Genomic DNA, 21,768 nt, shown 5'->3' on the forward strand with positions numbered 1-21,768 from the left:
AAAAGATTCCATTTTAGAGTTTGTGTTCTTGGAACAACTGCTGGTACCCACTGGTGCAGGGCAGATTCCCTAAAAATAGATTCTGAGATGGAGAATTGTATACAAGGTAATTACTGGGTAGTGTTCTCTAGAAAAACGCCTGCACAGGAGTGATATAAGGAGAATTGGACAGAGTAATAGGTTTAAATGCTGTGTGATTGCAACAGAGGCCTCAGTTGGTCTCACAGGGAACTCTTAAGCCAAGATGGCCCTTTATAGAGGCTGCAAGTTGAAGACAGGGGGCCAGGTCTTTGAGGCCTGCACTGAGCAGTCTTTGGATATGGACTTCCCCCAGGGAGAAGATGTGACTTGTGAGAGGCAGTCCCCTGCAGTTAGGACAACTCCCAAGGAAGTATTTAGCTGTGAGCCATCAGCAGCCACTCACCCAGCAGCTGCGGGGATGGATGCCTCAACCCTGAAGGAGGATCCCGGCAGCACCACAGTGTGCACTACAGGGTGTATTAAATTTCCAGCTTCAGTTGTTGGTTATGTTTTCCTCCCAACATCATGATTTTGAGGCCTATTGTTAGGGACATACTGTATATTTATGATAAATATGTCTTTTCCATCAAACACTCTTATTTATTCCCTTGTGATCTTCTCAAGTTCTAGCTTATCAGATATTAGAATCATTATGTGTATCAGTCAGGGTTCAACCAGAAAAGCAGAACCAGTAGATATTTAAGATACTTGTGGCAAGGAGTTGGCTTACTCAATTGAGGGGGTGACTAGACGAGTCCAAAGTCCATAAGAGCACCCCATCAGGAAGGGCAGGCTGGAAGCTGTGGTATGCTGATGGAGTTTCTTCTGCATCAGGGAAACCTCAGTTCTTTTTTGAAGGCCTTTTAACTTATTGAATCAGGTCCACCCAAATTATCGAGGATAATCTCCCATACTACTTAGTCCAACTGGGTTCATGGGCTTTAATCTCATCTACAAAATGCCTTTACAGCAACACCTAGATTCGTGTTTACTTGAATAGCAAGAGACTTGTAGCCTAGTCAAGCTGATACATCAAAAGACCATCACACTCCCCAAGTTTTTTTTTTTTTTTTGAGATGGAGTCGGGCTCTTGTCACCCAGGCTGGAGTACATGGAGTACAGTGGCACGATGTCGGCTCACTGCAACCTCCGCTTCCCGAGTTCAAGCGATTCTCCTGCCTCAGCCTCCTGGGTAGCTGGGATTACAGGCGTGTGCCACCATGCCAGGTTAATTTTTGTACTTTTAGTAGAGACGGGGTTTCACCATGTTGGCCAGGCTGGTCTCAAACTCCTGACTTCAGGTGATCCACCCGCCTCAGCCTCCCGAAGTGCTGGGATCACAGGCGTGAGCCACCGTGCCCGGCCCAACGTTCTTTTTGTTAAAATTTTCCTGGTGTGGTGATATTAAGACTCTTTGACAGTCCTCCCCCGAGCCCCACAGGATTCTGCTTCCAGTTGATTCTGTGTAGGTTTGTGACTGCTTTGACCAAGAGTCTGACAGAATTGGTGCTAGGTGACTTCCAAGGCCATGTTATAATTGGCCATGGCGCTTCTCTCTTGTTTACTGGAATGCTCACTCTTAGAGCCCAGAGCCACCATGTAATAAGTCCAGCTGCCTCAGTCCTTTATACTGGAGAGACCACATTGAGGCTCTCTGGTCAAATACAAGCCAAGCTCATATTTTAGCCCAACTCCTCCCAAGCAGTAGACATGTGAGTGGAAAAGCCATGTTGGAAGCGGTCTCTCCCAGCCATCAAATCATCCCAACGGAGGCTACACACATAATAAGGCAAAGGCCCACCCACTCAGTTCCCCTTTTAAATTCCTCATCACGAAATTTATGAGCATAATAAGGTGATTGTTCTTCAAAACCACTAAGTTTTGGGGTGGTTTGTTAATAGAACAGTAGATAACGGGAACACCTTGAATATGTTTTTCTGCCATTTTATTTTTACAGTGTTTTATGTATTTTTGTTTGTGTCTCTTAGAAATAACAGCTACTCGGGAGGCTGAAACAGGAGAATCGCTTGAGCCCAGGAGGCGGAGGTTGCAGTGAGCCAAGCTCGCACCATTGCACTCCAGCCTGGCGGACAGAGCGAGACTCCGTCTCAAAAGAAAAAAGAAAAGAAAGAAATAACATGGGTTTTTTCCCCCAATCTGAAAGTCTCAGAATCAAATTCCTGAGGAGGAAATGAGAACCTTTAACAGTTAATATGTATGCACAGTAAAGCCCGAAACCGCACGTTAAGTCTCTGCCTTCAGACCCACATCTTCCCTGCCCATTCTTCCTCTAGGAAATCTGGCACCCGGTTTTCTCTGGGTAATTGGCGCGGGGCTTCAACTCCCTGCGCTCCTCCAGCTACTGGCACCTCCCTGGCCTCTTAAGACGTCTACCAGACCTGCGTCTGCCCGGGGAAACTTTGAAGTTCCCTTCGGAACCTCGCAGGCTGACAAGCAAGTCAGAGAGATGGGTGGAGGAGGTTGCCATGGAGACAGGTCCAGGGCCAGAGGCGCGGGAGGGGGAGGCCGAAACTCGGGCTCCGATTGGCTCTGCGGGCGCGCAGCGTTCTCCTGGTGCACATGCGCAGTGACGCCGAGGCGAGGTCGCGGCGAGGCAGAGGCGCCGAGGCTTCTGGGCCGGGCTTCTCAGGACCGGGCTGGAACGTGCAGCTCTTGGCCGGGACACTCTATGCTTTGCAGGGAAGGGAACTGGCGGAGCCCGAGGACCCGCTGCCGCTCAGTACTGAGCCCGCCACGCAGGCGCCTGTGCCAGCGTCGCCATTGTTGCCTGTGGCCTTAGGGCCGCTACGGCTGCCCGTCGGCCGGGTCCCAGCGACAGGTATTGATGTCCGGGCGCAGCGCGCGAGTGTCCGCGCGGTCAGTGACAGCCCGAGCCCGTCCACGCGCGGGCTCCCGTGCTCGTGGCCTGCGGGAGGGCAAAGACGGGGTGGTGGCTGCTGTGGGCCCAGTCCCAGCGTTGCTCGTCGCAGGGTCCCCGACTCCCCCGCTGCCCTCGCCCTCGACCCTGCGGCTGAAGAGGAGTAAGAGGCAGAGGGACTTGGCCGGGAAGGGGAGGCCACAGGAGGCAAGGCAAGGCTGTCGCATCTTCTCTGCAGGGCCTTGTAAACAGTTGTGTTTGGCGGCACGACTGTGCCTGAGCAGGGCTCGGAGCTGGAGCCTGGGGACAGGTGGTGTCGGTTCTCCTCCAGATCAGGCCGGTTCTAAGGTTTCCTTCGAGAATCCTTGTTTCGAATATATCCTTAAAGAACTGTCTCCTGTAGAAGCACTTAAAGGACTTCAAGTCACACCAACCTCTTCACTCTTTTCCAGTCCAACCCGCTGGTCTTCCCAGCCCTCTGATAGTGAAAGGCTAGAATCGGCTGGCATTAACATGCAAAGCAGAGAAATGGCTCGCCCTTTCCCCTGACAGTTCCCTTGGGAACCTTGAGCACTGTATTAAGAAGAAATTCTCCTCGTTTATTCCAAGTAACAGATTCGCTCTGTTATTGTTGAGAGCCAGTTCAGTCATTACAGCTTCTGTAACATCAGTGACTAAAATAGTGAAACTATTTTCTCTATAAAAATGTTTAATTTTTGTTTCAACAGGTTAGAGGTTTAATCTGTCGTTTTGCTTAGATTCTTTGAGTCATTGCCTCTGACACTACCTTTTTAATAGCAGCTCCATCCCCCACCAACCCCAAGCAGATTGCAGTTCCCTTACAAGTCTAAGGATATAGGGGAGGAAGACAAGGTAAAGCTACGCGTGTTCATCTATGCACACTGCGAGTCTGTTTCTGTGTGTGTATATGTATAGTAGAGTACACCAGGGATTCTTGACCTTGTGGTCCATGCTTGTGTTTCAGGGTCTTTTATCCATCCCTGCAAGTTCTGGGCTCAGAATTTGTCACTAAGGCTGCTAACTCTTCCTTGATTCTGTTCTGCCCTCGGCTGCAGCAGCCTTTGATATAGTGTCCTTGTGACTCTAGCATGAGACTTCAAGCAGTTGGCTCACTACTGGAGAAATAAAGGATATTGCCAGATTGACTCTCCTGTCTGTAGCAATGTTAGCCTCAAGCAAGAGGATGAACAATTCTTCACGTTCCCAAATCCTTCTAAGGTGGAAGTCAGACAAGGCTCAGAGTGGACCCTACAATGTTGAGAAGGAAATCCTTACTTCGAGATTCTTGCGTGACACTGAGACCTGTCGACAGAATTTTAGGAATTTTCCATACCCAGACCTGGCTGGTCCTCGAAAGGCATTGAGTCAACTCCGAGAGCTCTGCCTTAAGTGGCTGAGACCTGAGATTCACTCAAAGGAACAAATTTTGGAGCTGCTGGTGCTGGAGCAATTCCTGACCATCCTGCCTGGTGAGGTTAGGACTTGGGTAAAGTCCCAGTATCCAGAGAGCAGCGAGGAAGCAGTGACTCTGGTGGAGGATTTGACTCAGATTCTAGAAGAGGAAGGTGAGAATCATAGAGCAGAGAGGGGAGGAATCCCTGGGTGGTTAAAGAAGACAACTAGCACATCTGAGCAGCTCCTTTAAAGAAATTGGGGAGAACACTGAGAGGTCCAGGATGCATTTTTTAAACAGAAAGAAATTGGGGAGAACAAAGGTTAGTGAGTGAGAACAAGGCTTTAACATGAGCTCCATCCATGGTGTTCTTCCAGATTGCTTGGGAGCAAATACACATTATCTAAACCCCCAGGAAAAATGTCTTGAAAGAATGACCAGACACAACCAAATTACCACTGTGTGAGCCCTCAGAAAGTACCTGCAGAGGTTTGCACTATTCTACTAATAAATCATTTGCTTTGTGAATTGAATTTTACAATAAAATACTTCCAAAAAAGGAAGAAAGGGTCTAGAGAACATTCCCTTATTAAGAGATAACTCACAAAATTAATATTCTATAAGGATTTAGTTAAAATGTGAATTTTGTTCATACTCTTTAAGATTTTTAGAGCAAGCTTGTTTTTGAAGTCTGTTTTGATGTCTTAGGACAAGTCATTGGCCCTTTCGTCTGACGCTTTGAAGTAGGAGTGCTGTTTTTGATTTCCTTCTTCTCAATTTAAGAAAGTGTAGGCATCTATTTGGTGAGGGGTTTCCTAGTCTATTCAAAAAGGACTAATCTCCCTCATGACCTCTTTCTCTTCTCTAGCTCCTCAAAACTCTACCCTTTCCCAAGATACCCCAGAGGAAGACCCCAGAGGAAAACATGCTTTCCAGGCAGGATGGCTAAATGACTTGGTGACCAAAGTGAGTATGACTGTGTTTTCTGATTTTAAGATGCCTTCTTAGTGTGTGAGGACATTTTCTGACCTGGCCCTATAACTACTGTGCCCCCAGAAGCTCTATCAAGGACTTAAGCTCCAGTTTCTCTCCTATGTTATCTTGGTCTGTTAAGGTAGGTGAATGTACTATAAAGAAAAGGGGCTTCCATTCCCTTCCCTTCCCATATGTCTTTCCTTACTTTGACTTTGTCAGCAATATCACACAGAGGATACGGGATTGACCTCCATCAATTTAGGTTTTGGTTTTTTAGGTTTTGGTTTAGGTTTTGGTTCCTGGCTTTACCACTGGAACTGCAATTTGGGACAAGATACTTAACCTCTCTTAGCCTGAGTTATTCTACTCTCATAAATAGAATTTACCTCTTAGATTGTGAGTATTAAATATTATGAGACTTGTAGTTAGCCTGGATTAAACAATTAATAGATGATTGTTACTATTATTTTTCCTCATTAACAAGTAGTCAAAGGCCATGCATTCTGTCATATTATTGTTGATCATGAATTTATGTATATTTTTTGAGACAGAGTCGCACTTTGTTGCCCAGGCTGAAGTGCAGTGGTGCGATCTTGGTCCACTGCAACCTCTACCTCCTGGGTTCAAGTGATTCTCATGCCACAGCCTCTGGAGTAGCTGGGGTTACAGGTGTGCGCCAACATGCCTGCCTAATTTTTGTATTTTTAGTAGAGACAAGGATTCGCCATGTTGGCCATGCTGGTCTTGAACTCCTGACCTCAGGTGATCCACCCACGCTGACCTCCCAAAGTGCTGGGATTACAGGTGTGAGCCACTGCGCCTGGCCATGAGTCTGTATTATTTTAAAGAATAGTAACTCAAGCTACCTTAAGAGAAAGATTTACTGTAAAAATATAACTGGTCTTTCTGAAATTGGAAAGCCTTTGGTAACCAAGTTAAAATGATTATTCATTGATGATGTGAACATTTACCTGGAAAACCTAACAAAATCAAGGGAAAAACTGTTAGAAACACTAATAGAAAAACTGGATAAAATGACTACAGAAAATGACATGCAAAAATTAATCACATATATACGTATACATATATCAACATATACACATAAAAATGAGATAAATGATAAAATGAAAAAAATGCTTCCAGTATCACACCCCCCCAAAAAAAATTTAAAATATCTAAAACTAAGCATAGTATAAATATTGCAGTACTTTCATGTCTAATATTTTGTGGAACATGAAAGAAACCTTAAATATTATAAAGTCACCAGTTCTCCCTAAGTTATAAACTTAATACAAGTTTTAAATCCCAATATGATTTAAAAGAAAAAAATTTTTAAGAGATAGGATCTCACTAAGTTGCCCAGGCTGGTCTTAAACTTCTGGCCTCAAAGTGATCCTCCTGCCTTGGCTTCCCAAAGTGTTGGGATTATAGGTATGAGCCACTGCACCTAGCCTCCAATATTATTTTTTAAAGATACAATTATATGCAAAAATAAACACGTGGCCAGGCGCAGTGGCTCACACCTGTCATCCCAGCACTTTGGGAGGCGGAGGCAGCTGGATCACCTGAGGTCAGGAGTTTGGAGACCAGCCTGGCCAACATGGCAAAATCCTGTCTCTACTAAAAATACAAAAATTAGCTGGGCATGGTGGCATGTGCCTGTAATCCCAGCTACTCGAGAGGTCACTGCATTCCAGCCTGGGCAACAGAGCAAGACTCTGTCTCAAAAAAAAATAAATAAAAAAGAAACATGTAAGATAATACTATCTTTTTAACAAAAGAAGAGCAAACAAGAAAGGCACTAACCTTACCAGATTGTGGAAGGTATTTAACAGTGCAGCAGTTCAACACTGTGATTATTGGTATCTGTTACATTTTTTAAAAGAAAGGCTGAATTTAACCATAGAACACATAAAAATATCTTAACATTTTAATTATAATATGTTGGATTTATTCTTAAAGCATAGCTTGAAAAGCAAAACCATTCAACTCTGTGTCATCTGTGTTTAAAATTTAAAACTCAAGTCAGGCATGGTGGATCACTTCTGTAATCTCAACACTTTGGGGAGCTGAGGTGAAGGATCGCTTGAGTTCAGGAGTTTGAGACCAGCCTGGGCAGCATAGCAAAACCCCATCTCTACAAAAAAATTTTAAAATTAGCCAACTGTGGTGGTGTGTGCCTGTAGTCCCATCTACTCGGGAGGGTGAGGTGAGAGGATCACTTCTGCCCAGGAGTTCGGGGCTGCAGTGAACAATGATTGGACCATTGCACTCCAGCCCAGGTGACCAGGCAAGACCCTGTCTCTTTTAAAAAATAATAATAATAAACCTTTTCCTTTTAAAAATGGAGCTGCCACCAATGCATGCACTAGTCCAGCACATGCAACAGAGTGGACCCTGTCTCTTTTAAAAATATTAATAATAAACTTTTTCTTTGTAAAATGGAGCTGCCACCAATGCATGCACGAGTGCCAAGTGAAAATAAATTCTGATCTATTTTCAAACTTCCGTTTAGGGTCATGGAGAGATGCTGTGGGGCTGTCCATATGTCGGGGAAGGGTTTTGACTAGACAACTTCTAGGATCCTACTAAAGCTTAAAATTCTGTGACACTCCCCCAGCATACATACACCCAGTGTCATCAGTGTCCCCTTTGCCATTAGTTCTTGAACTGAGTTAAGTTACATTTGATATTTTAGGAATCGATGACATTCAAAGATGTGGCTGTAGACATCACCCAGGAGGACTGGGAGTTAATGCGTCCTGTGCAGAAGGAATTATACAAGACTGTGACGCTACAGAACTATTGGAACATGGTTTCTCTGGGTAAGGACCATCTCTACCCCTCCTCCTCTCAGCCTGTCCCCCCGGGTCTCTTTCTTACACCCGTTGTTAAAAATGGGTTGGCCCTCAGACATGCTTGGCTAAAAATGGGGTCTAGAAATAAATGTTCTTATCTCATTCAAGCACAAGAGTGACTGTTTTACTCCCATTTCCCAAATGAAAGGTTTTTAAGTGAGAGAACATTAGCAACTGATGCACAGCTTCATATTGCTGCCACCCGATGCTGCCTTGCCCAGCCTTTGCTACTCTAAGGGAAGGTTTCTTCCTTCACATATCCTCTTAAGTGGCAGGAAATTGTTATCCTGTCTCGGAAAAGGATAGCAACCAACAGCCTAATTCTCTTATTAGATCATGTCCATGAACTATTGTTCTATAGAGGACTGTTCTCTCAGGTAGGTAGAAGTCTGGTAATAAAACTTCGAGCAACTGTTTATCTCCAGGATAAAATTCATTATATTCCTCCTGAACAGGACTTACAGTATACAGACCAACTGTGATTCCCATGTTGGAAGAACCATGGATGGTGATAAAAGAAATTTTAGAAGGCCCTAGTCCAGGTGAGAAACAGAAAGCACATGAGCTTCTTTGCATTTAAGAATCTATATCCTAAGTGTGGTGAGATATGCATTTTAAATATGACCAGGTCTCTTTTTGCAAAGGCTTTCTAGCCTGTGAAGAACACTGAGCTGTTTGGTGTTGCTTCCTTACAGGGGCCTCTTCAGGAAGAGCTTCCTAAGATCACTATTAACACACTTTTCCCGTGTCTCTTCTCATTTTATCCTTCTACATGACCTCTAGGTCCCATCTCTTAGGGCTTTGTCTAGGGCTTTCATTGTGCCATGTTCCCCTTCCTCTAGATTTAAACATGCATGAATGCCCCCTAAAAATTTAAATGTTAAACCTTCTTCTTTTTGAGTTTCTTTTATTCTGTTCACTGACAAATCCCCATATCCCCCTGCCTTCACTTTTCTAAATCATCCCTTTCTTTTTTATTTTCTAATTACTTAAAAAGATAATATATTCACGATTCACAATTTTTAAAAATGTATAAAGCAAAATATATATATAAATTACCCACCTGAATACCACATTCACCCAGTTCCTACATCTCCCTAGCATGTGACCGCTGTCATTAGAGCATGTCCATGAACCACTGTTTTCCTGTAGAAGTCTGTCCTCCCACATAAGTAGAAGTCAGGTAATAAAGTTTGAACAACTGTTGTCTCCAGGATAAAAGTATGGTGATAAACAGTTGTTAGAGATGTTTATTTTGCTTTGGGTTTTTTGCATGTAAAGTCAATATAAAAATAGTTTTTCTCCATTTTTAATATGAATGGTAGCATACTATACATACTGTTTTGTACCTTGCTTTTTTAACTTAAAAGTGTATCTTGAAAAGCCTTCCAAGTGAGTATGTAAAGAGCTTCCTCATTTCTTTTTTTATATCTGCATCATATTTTTATTATTGAACTTGTTCCTTATTCATGGACTTTTTCATTCTCACTCCTTGCTTATTCCCTCCACAGTAACTTCATTTTAAACAATTTCAAACCTACACAGGCACATTACATTAATCACTTATGTACTGTCTACTTGGAATCACTAATTATCATTTAGCCACTTTTGCTCTATCTCTGTACAAAGGTTTTTGCACTGAGCCATTTTAATAGACATCATGACAACCCCTAAATACCTTCTAAGAACATGAACATTCTTCTACATAAGCATGATACCATTCTCTCACTCTAGATATTTAACATTTATATAATAGTGTCATCAAATGTATAGTCAAATATTCAGATTTTCCCAACTGTCCCAAAAACATCCTTTATATATATTTTTCTCCCCAATACAGGATCCAGTCAGGAATCACATGTTGCACTTGTTTATCTCCTATCTTTAGTACCTTTTAATAGAGAAATGTTCCCCAGCCTTTTTTCTTTTTTAAAAAAAGTCTTTCATGATATTGATATTTTTTAAAGGATCCAAGCCAGTTTTTTTAATGACCTACAGTTTTGATTTGCCTCATTGTTTCCTAAAGATTAGTCAGTTTAAAGATTTTACCAAGAATATTTGAAAGGTGATGTGTATCTTCCATTGCATTTCCTCAGGAGGTACATAGTGGTAATTCATCTCATCATTGGTGATGCTCAGTTTGGTTAAGGTGGTGTCTACAGGATCTCTCCTTTTTAAAGGTGCATTCTTTATGATTAATAAGTAATCTGTGGAGTGATACTTTGAGGTCACATGACTATTCCTCGATAATCTTTTACTTAAAATTTTTAGCATCCATTTGATGATCTTTGCATTGTTATATTGCTGGTTGCAAAATGGTGATTTTCGTTTTTTGTTGTTTTTTGAGGTGGAGTTTCACTCTTGTCGCCCAGCCTGGAGTGCAATGGTGTGATCTCCTCTCACTGCAGCCTCTGCCTCCTGGGTTCAAGCAATTCTCCTGCCTCAGCTTCCACAGTAGCTGGGATTAGAAGCATGTGCCACCGCACCCAGCTAGTTTTTGTATTTTTAGTAGAGATAAGGTGTCACTATGTTGGCCAGGCTGGTCTCAAACTGCTGACTTCAGGTGATCCACCTGCCTTGGCTTCCCAAAGTGCTGAGATTACAGGCGTGAGCCACCATGCCCAGCTGCAAAATGGTGATTTTCTAATTCAGTCATCTTTTCTAAATGATTAATAGCATTCTTCATTAAAGAATAGCTCTTTCGGCCAGGTACGCTTGTAATCCCAGCACTTTAGGCAGCCAAGGTGGGCGGATCACGAAGTCAGGAGTTTGAGACCAGCCTGGCCAACACGGTAAAACCCTGTCTCTACAAAAAATAATAATAATAATAATAATACAAAAATTAGCTGGGCATGGTGGTGTGTGCCTGTAGTCCCAGCTACTCGGGAGGCTGAGGAAGGAGAATTGCTTGAACTCGGGAGGTGGAGATTGCAGTGAGCCAAGATTGTGGCACTGCACTGCAGTCTGGGCAACAGAGCGAGACTTCATTTCAAAAAAGAAAAGGGAAAAAAATATATATATGTATGTATATTTATGTATTATTAGTCCATTAATTCCAGTTTCTACATTTTGTTTTGTGTTTGTGATGCTCAGTTGTCCCAAATTTGGGCACTCTAGCATCAAACAAAGTCCAGCATCTTTTTGACATGTCCCAGTTAGTCTTCATCCATTTCCTTGCTTTCTGGCACAACCAGATGTTCTTTAGGCTCACCTTATGCTCACCTTAGACTTGGGATTTCTCCAAGGAATCCTAATTCATTTTAGTAGGAAATGGTACTTAGAAACCAAGATCTGGGCCATAAGTGTATTCACTGTTTAATGGTATCATTGCTACTGTTCAGTGGGTAGAGCTAGGAAGTTTGTGTGTGTGTGTGTGTGTGTGTGTGTGTGTTTATGCGTGTGTATGTGTGTGTTAGTTCTTTTAAGTCAGGAGTTCATACTTAAACTCCAATTCAAATCTAACACCACAAGGATATTCCATTTTATATATTCCCATTTTCTATTTTGTATCTCCTTTCTCATGCAGTGAATAACCTAGTTTCCAACATCAGTATATTTACTTATTTGCTGTATCATATGTTACACACAAAAATAGTTTCAAATTTACATCACTATAACAGTCTAGAAAGTTCAAGATTTCTTTGAAGTCCTTTTTGTCCTTAGAATATATACCACTAAGGATAGTGTTTCCTTGCTTTTTAAAATTATTTTTAATTTACATTTTTGAGTATGCGAAAACAGTAACATGGCTGAGAACTCAAAAACTATATAGAAAAGTATACATTTCATTTCCTTCTGCTCTCTTCCCACCTACTCCCTACAGGTAGCCATGATCATCAGTTTCTGGTGTATCCTTCCTATGTTTCTCTTTGCAAAAATAAATTATTAATATATTATCTTCTTTTGTATACGAAAGAAGTATACTATGTATATTCTTGCATCTTGCTTTGTTATTCCATTTTTTATTTTATTTTATTGCTGTTGTTGAGACAGAGTCTCATTCTGTCGCCCAAGCTGGAGTGCAATGGTATGACCATGGCTCACTGCAACCTCCATCTCCTGCATTCAAGCGATCCTTCCACCTCAGCCTCCTGAGTAGCTGGGAGTACAGGTGCGTGCCACCACGCCCAGATAATTTTTGTATTTTTTGCAGAGCAGGGTCTTGCCATGTTTCCCAGACTGGTCTCAATTTCTGGGCTCAAGCAATCCACCTGCCTTGGCCTCCAGTGCTGAGATTACAGGTGTGAGCCATGGCGCCTAGCCATTATTCCATTTTTTAAATCTAAGACACTGACTTCTTATGTGTCCACCAATATGGATGCTAGTATACAACAGTGAATTAAACAATAATGACAGATATGATACGGCCAAGCACAGTGGCTCACACCTGTAACCCCAACACTTTGGGAGGCTGAGGCAGGCAGATCACTTGAACTCAGGAATTTGAGACCACCCTGGGCAACATAGTGAGACCTGTCTCTACTAAAAAAAAAATTTTTTTAATTAACTGGTCACGGTGATTCATGACTATAGTCCCAGCTTCAGGGAGACTGAAGTGAGAGGATAACTTGAGCCCGGGAGATCAAGGCTGCAGTGAGCCAAGGTCGCACCACTGCATTCCCACTGGGTGACAGAGTAATACTCTGTCTCAAAAAAAAAAAAAAAAAAATGCTACTTTAGAGTGAATTGTTTCACTTTTTTTAAAAAACTAACTTTGCCATCCTGGCTAACACGGTGAAACCCCGTCTCTACTAAAAAATACAAAAAAACTAGCCGGGCGAGGTGGCGGGCGCCTGTAGTCCCAGGTACTCGGGAGGCTGAGGCAGGAGAATGGCGTAAACCCAGGAGGCGGAGCTTGCAGTGAGCTGAGATCTGGCCACTGCACTCCAGCCTGGGCCACAAAGCGAGACTCCGTCTCAAAAAAAAAAAAAAAAAAAAAAAACTAACTTTGGTCATTAGGTATTTTAAGGGTCATAAACTTTAAAAGCTAATTATTCTCTATAATTTATGGTCTTATATGCCTTAGTTGGCAAAATACAAAATACACCTACAGCACACTAAATTCTCTGGGGAACACATTCTGCACACTCTAGGCACTGAGAAAACATGCAGAGTATAATGGAAATAAGCCTGGATTAGAGTCAGGATAGTCTTCTGGGAGATACTTGCAGTCTGAAGTCACTTCTCAACATGAAGAGTTTTTTAGATCATCAGAGAGCACAAATTTGGGCTCTGAATACTCAAGAAAGGGCAATGTATGGTTATGCATTTGGAGAGGGGGGATTTTTCTCCCTCCAAAGAAGAGCACCAAGACTGAGAAAGACAGTTCCTTTTTTCCTTCTGTAGAGGTGAGGTTTTGGGGTTTTGCTTTTTAAGCCTAGCCTGTTCTTACATAGTGTGTTGTCCTCTGTTCAAGGGACTCCTGTCAGCCTTCTCTCCTTGGCTGGGCCCCAGCCTTTGTCTTCTAGCCCCAGAATCCCTTGTACCCTCAAAATGGAAGCTTAAGGTCATCAAACATGATTGAAGAGCTATCTCAGGCAGTCAACTTCAGCTATTACTGATTTCTTGCCTTCCTGCTTTTACTTAATTTTTGGCCTGTGAGGATTTTGCTTTCTTGCCAGCTCAGAGATATATAGTAAGTTGAATCTGCCTTTGGTTAGAGTACTTCAGGAAGTAGGTTAGTCACACTTCAGGAAATGGAAACTTTGATAATTAACAAACAGAATAGTAGTATTGGTTTGATGGCCATTACTGTCTCAGATCTTTTATAGTTCTTTATATTTTATGGTTTATAATTCTTTATGTTTATACAGTACTTTGCCATTCTTTGAGGCTCATTTCAAATCACATTTCCCCCACTGAAGCTTTCCTTGATTACCTGAGTCAACATTAATCTCCTCTGTTTAGAAATATTATACCACTGTTTGTCCTTATTAACCAACAGATAACACTTCTAACCAATCCTTTCTGGTTTTAGTGATAAACACGTATTTAAACCCTGCTTAATTATCTCTTTCAGAAGTTTTGGTAAACTAATTTGTTTAAAAATGTGCGTTTATCAGCCGGGCGCAGTGACTCATGCCTGTAATCCCAGCACTTTGAGAGGCTGAGGCGGGTGGATCACCTGAGGTTAGGAGTTCAAGATCAGCCTGACCAACGTGGAGAAACCCTGTCTACTAAAAATACAAAATTAGCCAGGCGTAGTGGCACATGCCTGTAATCTCAGCTACTCAGGAGGCTGAGGCAAGAGAATCGCTTGAACCCGGGAGGTGGAGGTTGTGGTGAGCCGAGATCACACCACTGCACTCCAACCTGGGCAACAAAAGCAAAACTCCATATCAAAAAAAAAAAAAGTGTGTTTATAGTAGCAATTTATTCCTGGTCATTATTCAGTCTTTCACTTTAAGTTTGTTAATTATAACTTTAGTACTTTTCAGTTGTATGTACAGTCTGTCATAGACTGATACTGATTACATAGAAGTTGAATTCAGCTTCTGGTATTATCTCATCTCTTTTTTGTGTGTATACACACCTACTTGTACAGTCCATCCACATTCTCATTTTCTTCTGGGGAGGGGAATAACAAATCCTGGTTTGAGAAAGTTGGTTTATAAATTTTTTTCTTTCATAAAAGTAATATAATTATTTTCTATGTTTCTTTTTTTATTACTTTTTATTTTGCTACACCTACTGGAATGGAATATAACTACTTACTAGTAATAAATAGCAACAAAAGTAATATAGCAAATTTATTGAAAATCAGAAACTAGAAAAAACCTATAATATCATTATTAGCATTTTGGTAATCTTTTTCCACTTCTGATGTGTTTTCATGCTTGTTATGATACTTTTTTCATTTAACATTACTCCTAAACATTTTCTTATATAAACTATGATTTTGTATTTGAATAAAAGTAAAAAAAGTAGTTTGTAAATTCAAGCAGTACAAGGAAGCAAATATTAAGTGTACCTCTTTCCTCAGTCATGACCAGGACCTTCTCCCCTTAGTTTACGTGTGTGGGTGTGTGTCTGTCTGTAACACAAATAGCATATCTTTACACAGCTAGGATGTTGCTCTACATTTTTTTATACACCTGCTTTTTTTTTCACTTAATGTATCCTGCACACCTTTTCATGTCAATGTACCTAGACCTACCTAATTATCAGTTATCAATATTCTGTTATCCCTTATTCTATTAATAACTAGTCCCTTACTGATGATGTAGCTGTCATTTTCAATTACTGCATATTACTCAATTGAATAAATATATTTGTAAAGGTATTATACTGTGATTTGCCTCTTAGAAAGTTTCTGAAGTATTTAGTACCATTTTTGCTATATTATAAATTCCATATTTGATGAAATTACATTATGTAATTCTTGATATTTGCACGTTATATGTTTCCCACCTGGTTTCAAAGCATAGAGGTTGTAACTTAAATTTTGTGTTAAATAATTATACAAGAAACATAATAGGCAGCAACAAATACATATTTGACTGCCTTATTACAGCCAGGTTAGATTGAGGGTCAACCTTTTTTGGTTTGGTTTGGGGTGTGTGTGTGTGTTTGGTTATGTGTATGCATGCACATCTGTGTACACTTTGATTTGAGTTTACCTTTTTACATGTTAGTGTCATTTATTTTACCATTTCAGTTGAGTTGCCACCATATCCAGAGTCTTGGGCCATTTTCTAAAGGAAATGTGTAAGAAGGATAAACTATTTCCAGAATTTGCACCTAGATTGGAAATATAAGAAATGTACAGAATTGTGAATTACAGTCATGTGCTGCATAATGATGTTTTGGTCAACAACAAACTGCATGTATGACAGTGGTCCCATAAGACAACAATGGAGCATATATAGCAGCCTGATATATAAGCACTTGATATTTGTATTGCAGATCAAGTAGGGGAAATTATTGATATTCAGTAATAGTGCTGGTACATTTAGCTTTCCATGTTTAAAAAAAGAAAATATATATATATCATCTAGGTTCATACAAGTATACCCTATGATGCTCACACAGGGATGAAATTGACCCAACACTGCATTTCTTAGAACGTATCCTCATTGTTAAGCAATCCATGACTGTACTCATATAAAGCCAAGTTCTGTCATGAGCCCAATACTATATTAGGTTGAACCATATAGGGTTGCTGACATTCAGCCATTTTGACCTATTAAAAAAAGCCAATTTCCTATATGATTCAACCTAATCTATATTTTATTTTATTTTTTTGGAGACAGGATCTTGCTCCGTCATCCAGGCTAGAGTGCAGTGGGGCGATCATGGCTTACTGCAACCTCCACCTCCCAGGCTCAAGCAATTCTCATGCCTCAGTCTCCCAGGTAGCTGGGACTACAGGCACACACCACCACATCTGTCTAAATTTTTCTATTTTTAGTAGAGATAGAATTTCGCCATGATGGCCAGGCTGGTCTCGAACTACTGACCTCAAGTGATCCACCTGCCTTGGCCTCCCAGAGTGCTGGGATTACAGGAGAAAGCCACAGAGCTTGGCCTCTAATCTGTATTTTAAATTCAAAGAAGCATTGTAGAGAGAAATATGAGTTGGACTATAAACAGCTTTTTTAATAGGTGGAGAAGGCATCATAAGAGAAGGCCTAGAGTCTAGGATTAGCATGGCATCTAGAGAAGATTATGAAGAGTAGTGGATAACTTTAGGCCGGGTGTGGCAGCCCATACCTGTAACCCTAGCACTTTGGGAGGCTGAGGCAGGCAGACCACCTGAGGCCAGGAGTTTGAGGCCAGCCTGGCCAACATGGTGAAACCGTGTCTCTATTAAAAATACAAAAATTAGCTAGGCATGGTGGTTCCTGCCTGTAATCCCAGCTATTCAGGAGTCTGAGGCACGAGAATTACGTGAACCTGGGAGGCAGAGGTTGCAGTAAACCAAGATAGCACAGAGTCTTGTCTCCAAAAAAAAAAAAAAAAAAAAAAAAGGTAGCGGATAACTTTAAGCTGAACATGAGTTGTAGTAGGAGACAGAATAGAATAGAAAGGGCTTAGTTATTCTGGGATTGAATGCCAAGTGGAGGTATTTTAAACTTTTTCGCTTTTATACTTTAAGCCACTAGTCCTTAAACTTTGGTATGTAGCAAAACTGCTGGGTTTAATAAAACAGATTACTCAGCTCTACTGCCAGAGTTTCTGATTCAGTATGTCTGGGTGAGATCCAATAATGTTAACACATTTCTTGATGATAGTGATGCTTATGCTGCTAGTGGGAGGACTACCTTGAAAACCATTGTTTTAGGCTATAGGAGATTTACTAGAGATATTTGAGCATAGAAAGCACTTGGTGAAATTGTTTTAGGAATATTATGTGGGATTGTGCAGAGCAGATTGGAAGAGAGAGCGATGAGAGTCAGCATGTCTACTTTATGAGCCCATTACATAAATTAATCCATGAAGCCATCCCAAGTTATCCCACACAGTGTTATCACTGTTTTGGCTTCTCTTAGCTCTGTCACCTGACTTAATCTGTTTTATTCCCTCTGTGTCCATGTTGAATATGAAGAACCTGTCTGTTTTCAACAACTTAGTCTCCCTTTTTTTTGCCCTTTTTGTCTCCTTTCCCAAATTTGAAAGACCATGATGATGACGTTTTCAGAGCTGTTCTCTTTGAGCATTTTATCTATGTTTATTATTTTGTTTCTATTTTGGCAGTTTCCTCTCTCAAAATAAATGAAGACTTTTTATATTTTTTTTATTTCAGAATGGGAAACTAAAGCCCAAGCATGTACTCCAGTGGAGGATATGTCTAAACTCACAAAGGAAGAAACCCAGACCATCAAATTAGAAGACTCATATGACTACAATGATAGATTACAGAGGCGAGCAACAGGTGGCTTCTGGAAATTTCACACTAATGAAAGAGGTTTCAGTTTGAAGTCAGTCCTTTCACAAGATGATGATCCTACAGAAGAATGTCTTAGTAAATATGATATATATAGAAATAATTTTGAAAAGCATTCAAACCTAATTGTACAGTTTGATACCCAATTAGATAATAAAACTTCTGTGTATAATGAAGGCAGGGCAACCTTCAATCATGTCTCATATGGTATTGTACATAGGAAAATACTTCCTGGAGAGAAGCCTTACAAGTGTAATGTGTGTGGGAAAAAATTTAGGAAATACCCATCCCTCCTGAAACACCAAAGTACCCATGCCAAAGAGAAATCGTATGAATGTGAAGAATGTGGGAAAGAGTTTAGGCATATTTCATCCCTCATTGCACATCAGAGAATGCACACTGGAGAAAAACCATATGAATGCCACCAGTGTGGTAAAGCCTTCAGCCAGCGTGCACACCTTACTATACATCAGAGAATTCATACTGGAGAAAAACCCTATAAGTGTGATGACTGTGGGAAAGACTTTAGTCAACGTGCACACCTTACCATCCATCAAAGGACACATACTGGAGAGAAACCATATAAATGCTTGGAATGTGGTAAAACCTTCAGTCACAGTTCATCACTGATTAATCATCAGAGAGTTCATACTGGAGAAAAACCTTATATATGCAATGAATGTGGGAAGACTTTCAGTCAGAGTACACACCTTCTTCAGCATCAAAAAATACATACTGGGAAGAAACCATATAAATGCAATGAATGTTGGAAAGTGTTTAGTCAGAGTACTTACCTTATTCGACATCAGAGAATTCATTCTGGAGAGAAGTGTTATAAATGTAATGAATGTGGAAAAGCCTTTGCTCATTCCTCAACCCTTATTCAACATCAAACCACTCACACTGGAGAGAAATCCTATATATGTAATATATGTGGGAAAGCCTTCAGCCAGAGTGCAAATCTTACTCAACATCATAGAACACATACTGGAGAGAAACCATATAAATGCAGTGTGTGTGGGAAAGCATTCAGCCAGAGTGTGCACCTTACTCAACATCAGAGGATTCATAATGGAGAAAAACCCTTTAAATGCAATATATGTGGGAAAGCATATAGACAAGGTGCAAATCTTACTCAGCATCAAAGGATTCATACTGGAGAGAAACCCTATAAATGTAATGAATGTGGGAAAGCTTTCATTTATTCCTCATCACTTAATCAACATCAGAGAACTCATACTGGAGAGAGACCCTATAAATGTAATGAATGTGATAAGGATTTTAGCCAGAGAACATGCCTTATTCAACACCAGAGAATTCACACAGGAGAGAAACCCTATGCATGTCGTATATGTGGTAAAACCTTCACCCAGAGTACAAACCTTATTCAGCATCAACGTGTTCATACAGGTGCCAAACATCGTAATTAATGGATAAGGGAAACTTCAATTAGGTTTTACAACTTCATTTCAATTTTATTTTATGCATTCTGTGTGTCAAAATGTTCAGAAGAAATCCGAAGAAGTGCAATATGTTAGATATCACTCAGCAGAAGTATCAGAAGTAGTGGTAGGGATATAACCTATTTAGATTTAATGTGAAATTTAAGAAGGAAACTTGACTTATTAACCTTTATTTGATATGAGTTTAATTCATTATAGAAAGAAACCCTGTGAAGGGTGTTCAGAAACATAACTCATCAACTCTTTATTTCAAGTACAGTCATCCCTCATTGGGGATGGTTCCAGGACCACCCATGTATACCAAAATCTACCCATACTTAAGTTGCACGGTCAGCCTGGTGGAACCTGTGTATATGAAAAACCTTATATCTACGCAGGTTTCCCATCCCTGAATAAAGTGCTTTCAAAGTCTGTTCAGTTGAAAAAAAAAATTCCAGTATACGTGGCTCTGTACAGTTCAAATGTTCAAGGGTCAACTGTACATCCTGATGAGGCCTTATGAATGTAACTTGGGAAGGTGTCCATCAAGTAGAGGTTTCACACTAGAGAGTGATCTTAAAATTACAGAAAAGAGAAAGCTGCTTTCAGGCCTTTTATTCCCAGCTTTGAAGCCTTAAAATATATAAAGGATTCCTTTCCCTGTTTTACTTCCCCTTCTCCTGTTATGCCATAACTGCCATATGGAGCCAGTAGGTTTGAAAAAAACAGTTGAAAGTATTTTAAGGATTTCTATGTGACCACTGTTTGGTTACACCTTCCCTCACATATCGACATTAAAGAGAAGCTTAATGAAAGATATGATGGAAACTAATGTGTATATAACATTAGATGTGTAGAGATTTAAACAGGCAAAAATTAAATGCTCCAAGCTTAAATGAATTTTTAATACACATTAGCCTTGATTTTACTAGGTTTTGACATTCAAAGTCATCCTGAAGGAAAAAAGTAGGTATAAGGTATACAATTCGCATTTTTTTCACCTGACTCCTAAATTTATACTTTAGATTTCTCTGTGACTGTTTTACTATGGAAAGTTCATTTCTTCCACTTAAACACATTTCTTGAGTGTCTACTATGCTTAGGTCCCAGACTTCCTAATTGGATCCTTTCAAGGCTTGTTACAGTGCTGAAAATCACAGGTGGTTTACACAACAGAAAGATTTCCAGAGGAATGAGAGAGTGAGGATGTGATATTTGGTCATGGGATGAGCATAAGCAACCTGCTAAAATGGGTTGCCAAATGCTACCTACATCCCAAGAGAAGGAAGTGGAAGTAATAGTGTAGCTATATAAATAATGTGAGAAAAAATAAATAATGGAAAATAGATTTGAGTTCACTGCAGAATGTGGGTCAGGGGAAAAGGTGAAATTTTAATGGAGTGAGGAAAAAAATACATAGATAATTGCTATAACATGAAATGTAATTGGACTTGCTTTGCCTATGAAATGAGTGGCTAAATAAAAAAGAATTCAGCCTGGATATTAGAAGAAACTAAAAACAAAGTGACTGATTTTTAAGGAATAATTGGAAGCCTGACACTCCCTCATACATGCAAGTAAAATAGAGGTTACTCTTAACATGTCAGGAAAAAATTTAATTGGCAAAAGCATTGATGCAGTAATCATTAAACAATGATAACTGGATTTGTGGGTCTTAAAAGGAAAACTGGCAGAAATGCAAATAGAAATAGATAAAAATACTGTCGTATTTCATATTTACAGCATTCCACTACCAGAATATAAGGCCATATTCTGAGAACTGAGATTTCATTGTGCTCATACTTGTTTCTCCAGTCCCGTGCATAATAGTGCATAGTCAATACATGGTTGAATTAATGAATAAATTATATAAATTAGATTTCAGTAATAAAGTAGAATTGACTGGTATGGAGTGAAAGTTGGCATAACTAAAAATACTTTTGTGCATATATCAAAGAAATGTTCAACAAATAACATTTACTTGGGAACTGCTTAAAAGTAGTGAATCAGATTTCATGGGACATCTTTGTACAGGAAGTTTTCCTGAGCTAAATGAGGGGAAATTGATATCAATTCTGGTACTATAAATATCAATTTAAACTAACCATGCAACTTCCTTTGGACATTACTGTTTATAAAACCATCCTACAAACAGGTATTGAAGGAAAGACCCGGGATGCTAGCATCCGAAAGGCTATGGTTGTTGAGTGTTTCCTTTAAAAAATTTGATTTCCATTTCCCTTACATTAGTTAACCTTGATTTCATAGTATCATCCTGCACAAAGTACAGGTTG

At 40.3% G+C, this 21,768-nt stretch overlaps 1 protein-coding gene across 2 annotated transcripts; it reads left to right on the top strand.

Annotated features, from left to right (window-relative positions):
• The first annotated feature begins 2,601 nt into the window (after positions 1-2,601).
• On the top strand, positions 2,602-21,762 carry ZNF287 (zinc finger protein 287). 2 transcript variants are annotated; one of them, XM_008010462.3, is made up of 6 exons: positions 2,753-2,860; positions 3,885-4,485; positions 5,182-5,279; positions 7,987-8,113; positions 8,602-8,688; positions 17,892-21,748. In XM_008010462.3, exons 2-6 carry the CDS (start codon positions 4,083-4,085, stop codon positions 19,460-19,462), a joined length of 2,286 nt encoding a protein of 761 aa, XP_008008653.1. In that variant the 5' UTR covers positions 2,753-2,860; positions 3,885-4,082; the 3' UTR covers positions 19,463-21,748. The 2 variants fall into 2 exon arrangements, with proteins under 2 accessions (XP_072860819.1, XP_008008653.1); XM_073004718.1 differs by lacking the exon at positions 3,885-4,485 and having other exon boundaries at positions 2,602-2,860; positions 17,892-21,762.
• Positions 21,763-21,768: the final 6 nt, after the last annotated feature.

Source organism: Chlorocebus sabaeus, chromosome 16 (genome assembly GCF_047675955.1).
Source record: "Chlorocebus sabaeus isolate Y175 chromosome 16, mChlSab1.0.hap1, whole genome shotgun sequence".
NCBI classification, from domain to species: Eukaryota; Metazoa; Chordata; class Mammalia; order Primates; family Cercopithecidae; genus Chlorocebus; species Chlorocebus sabaeus.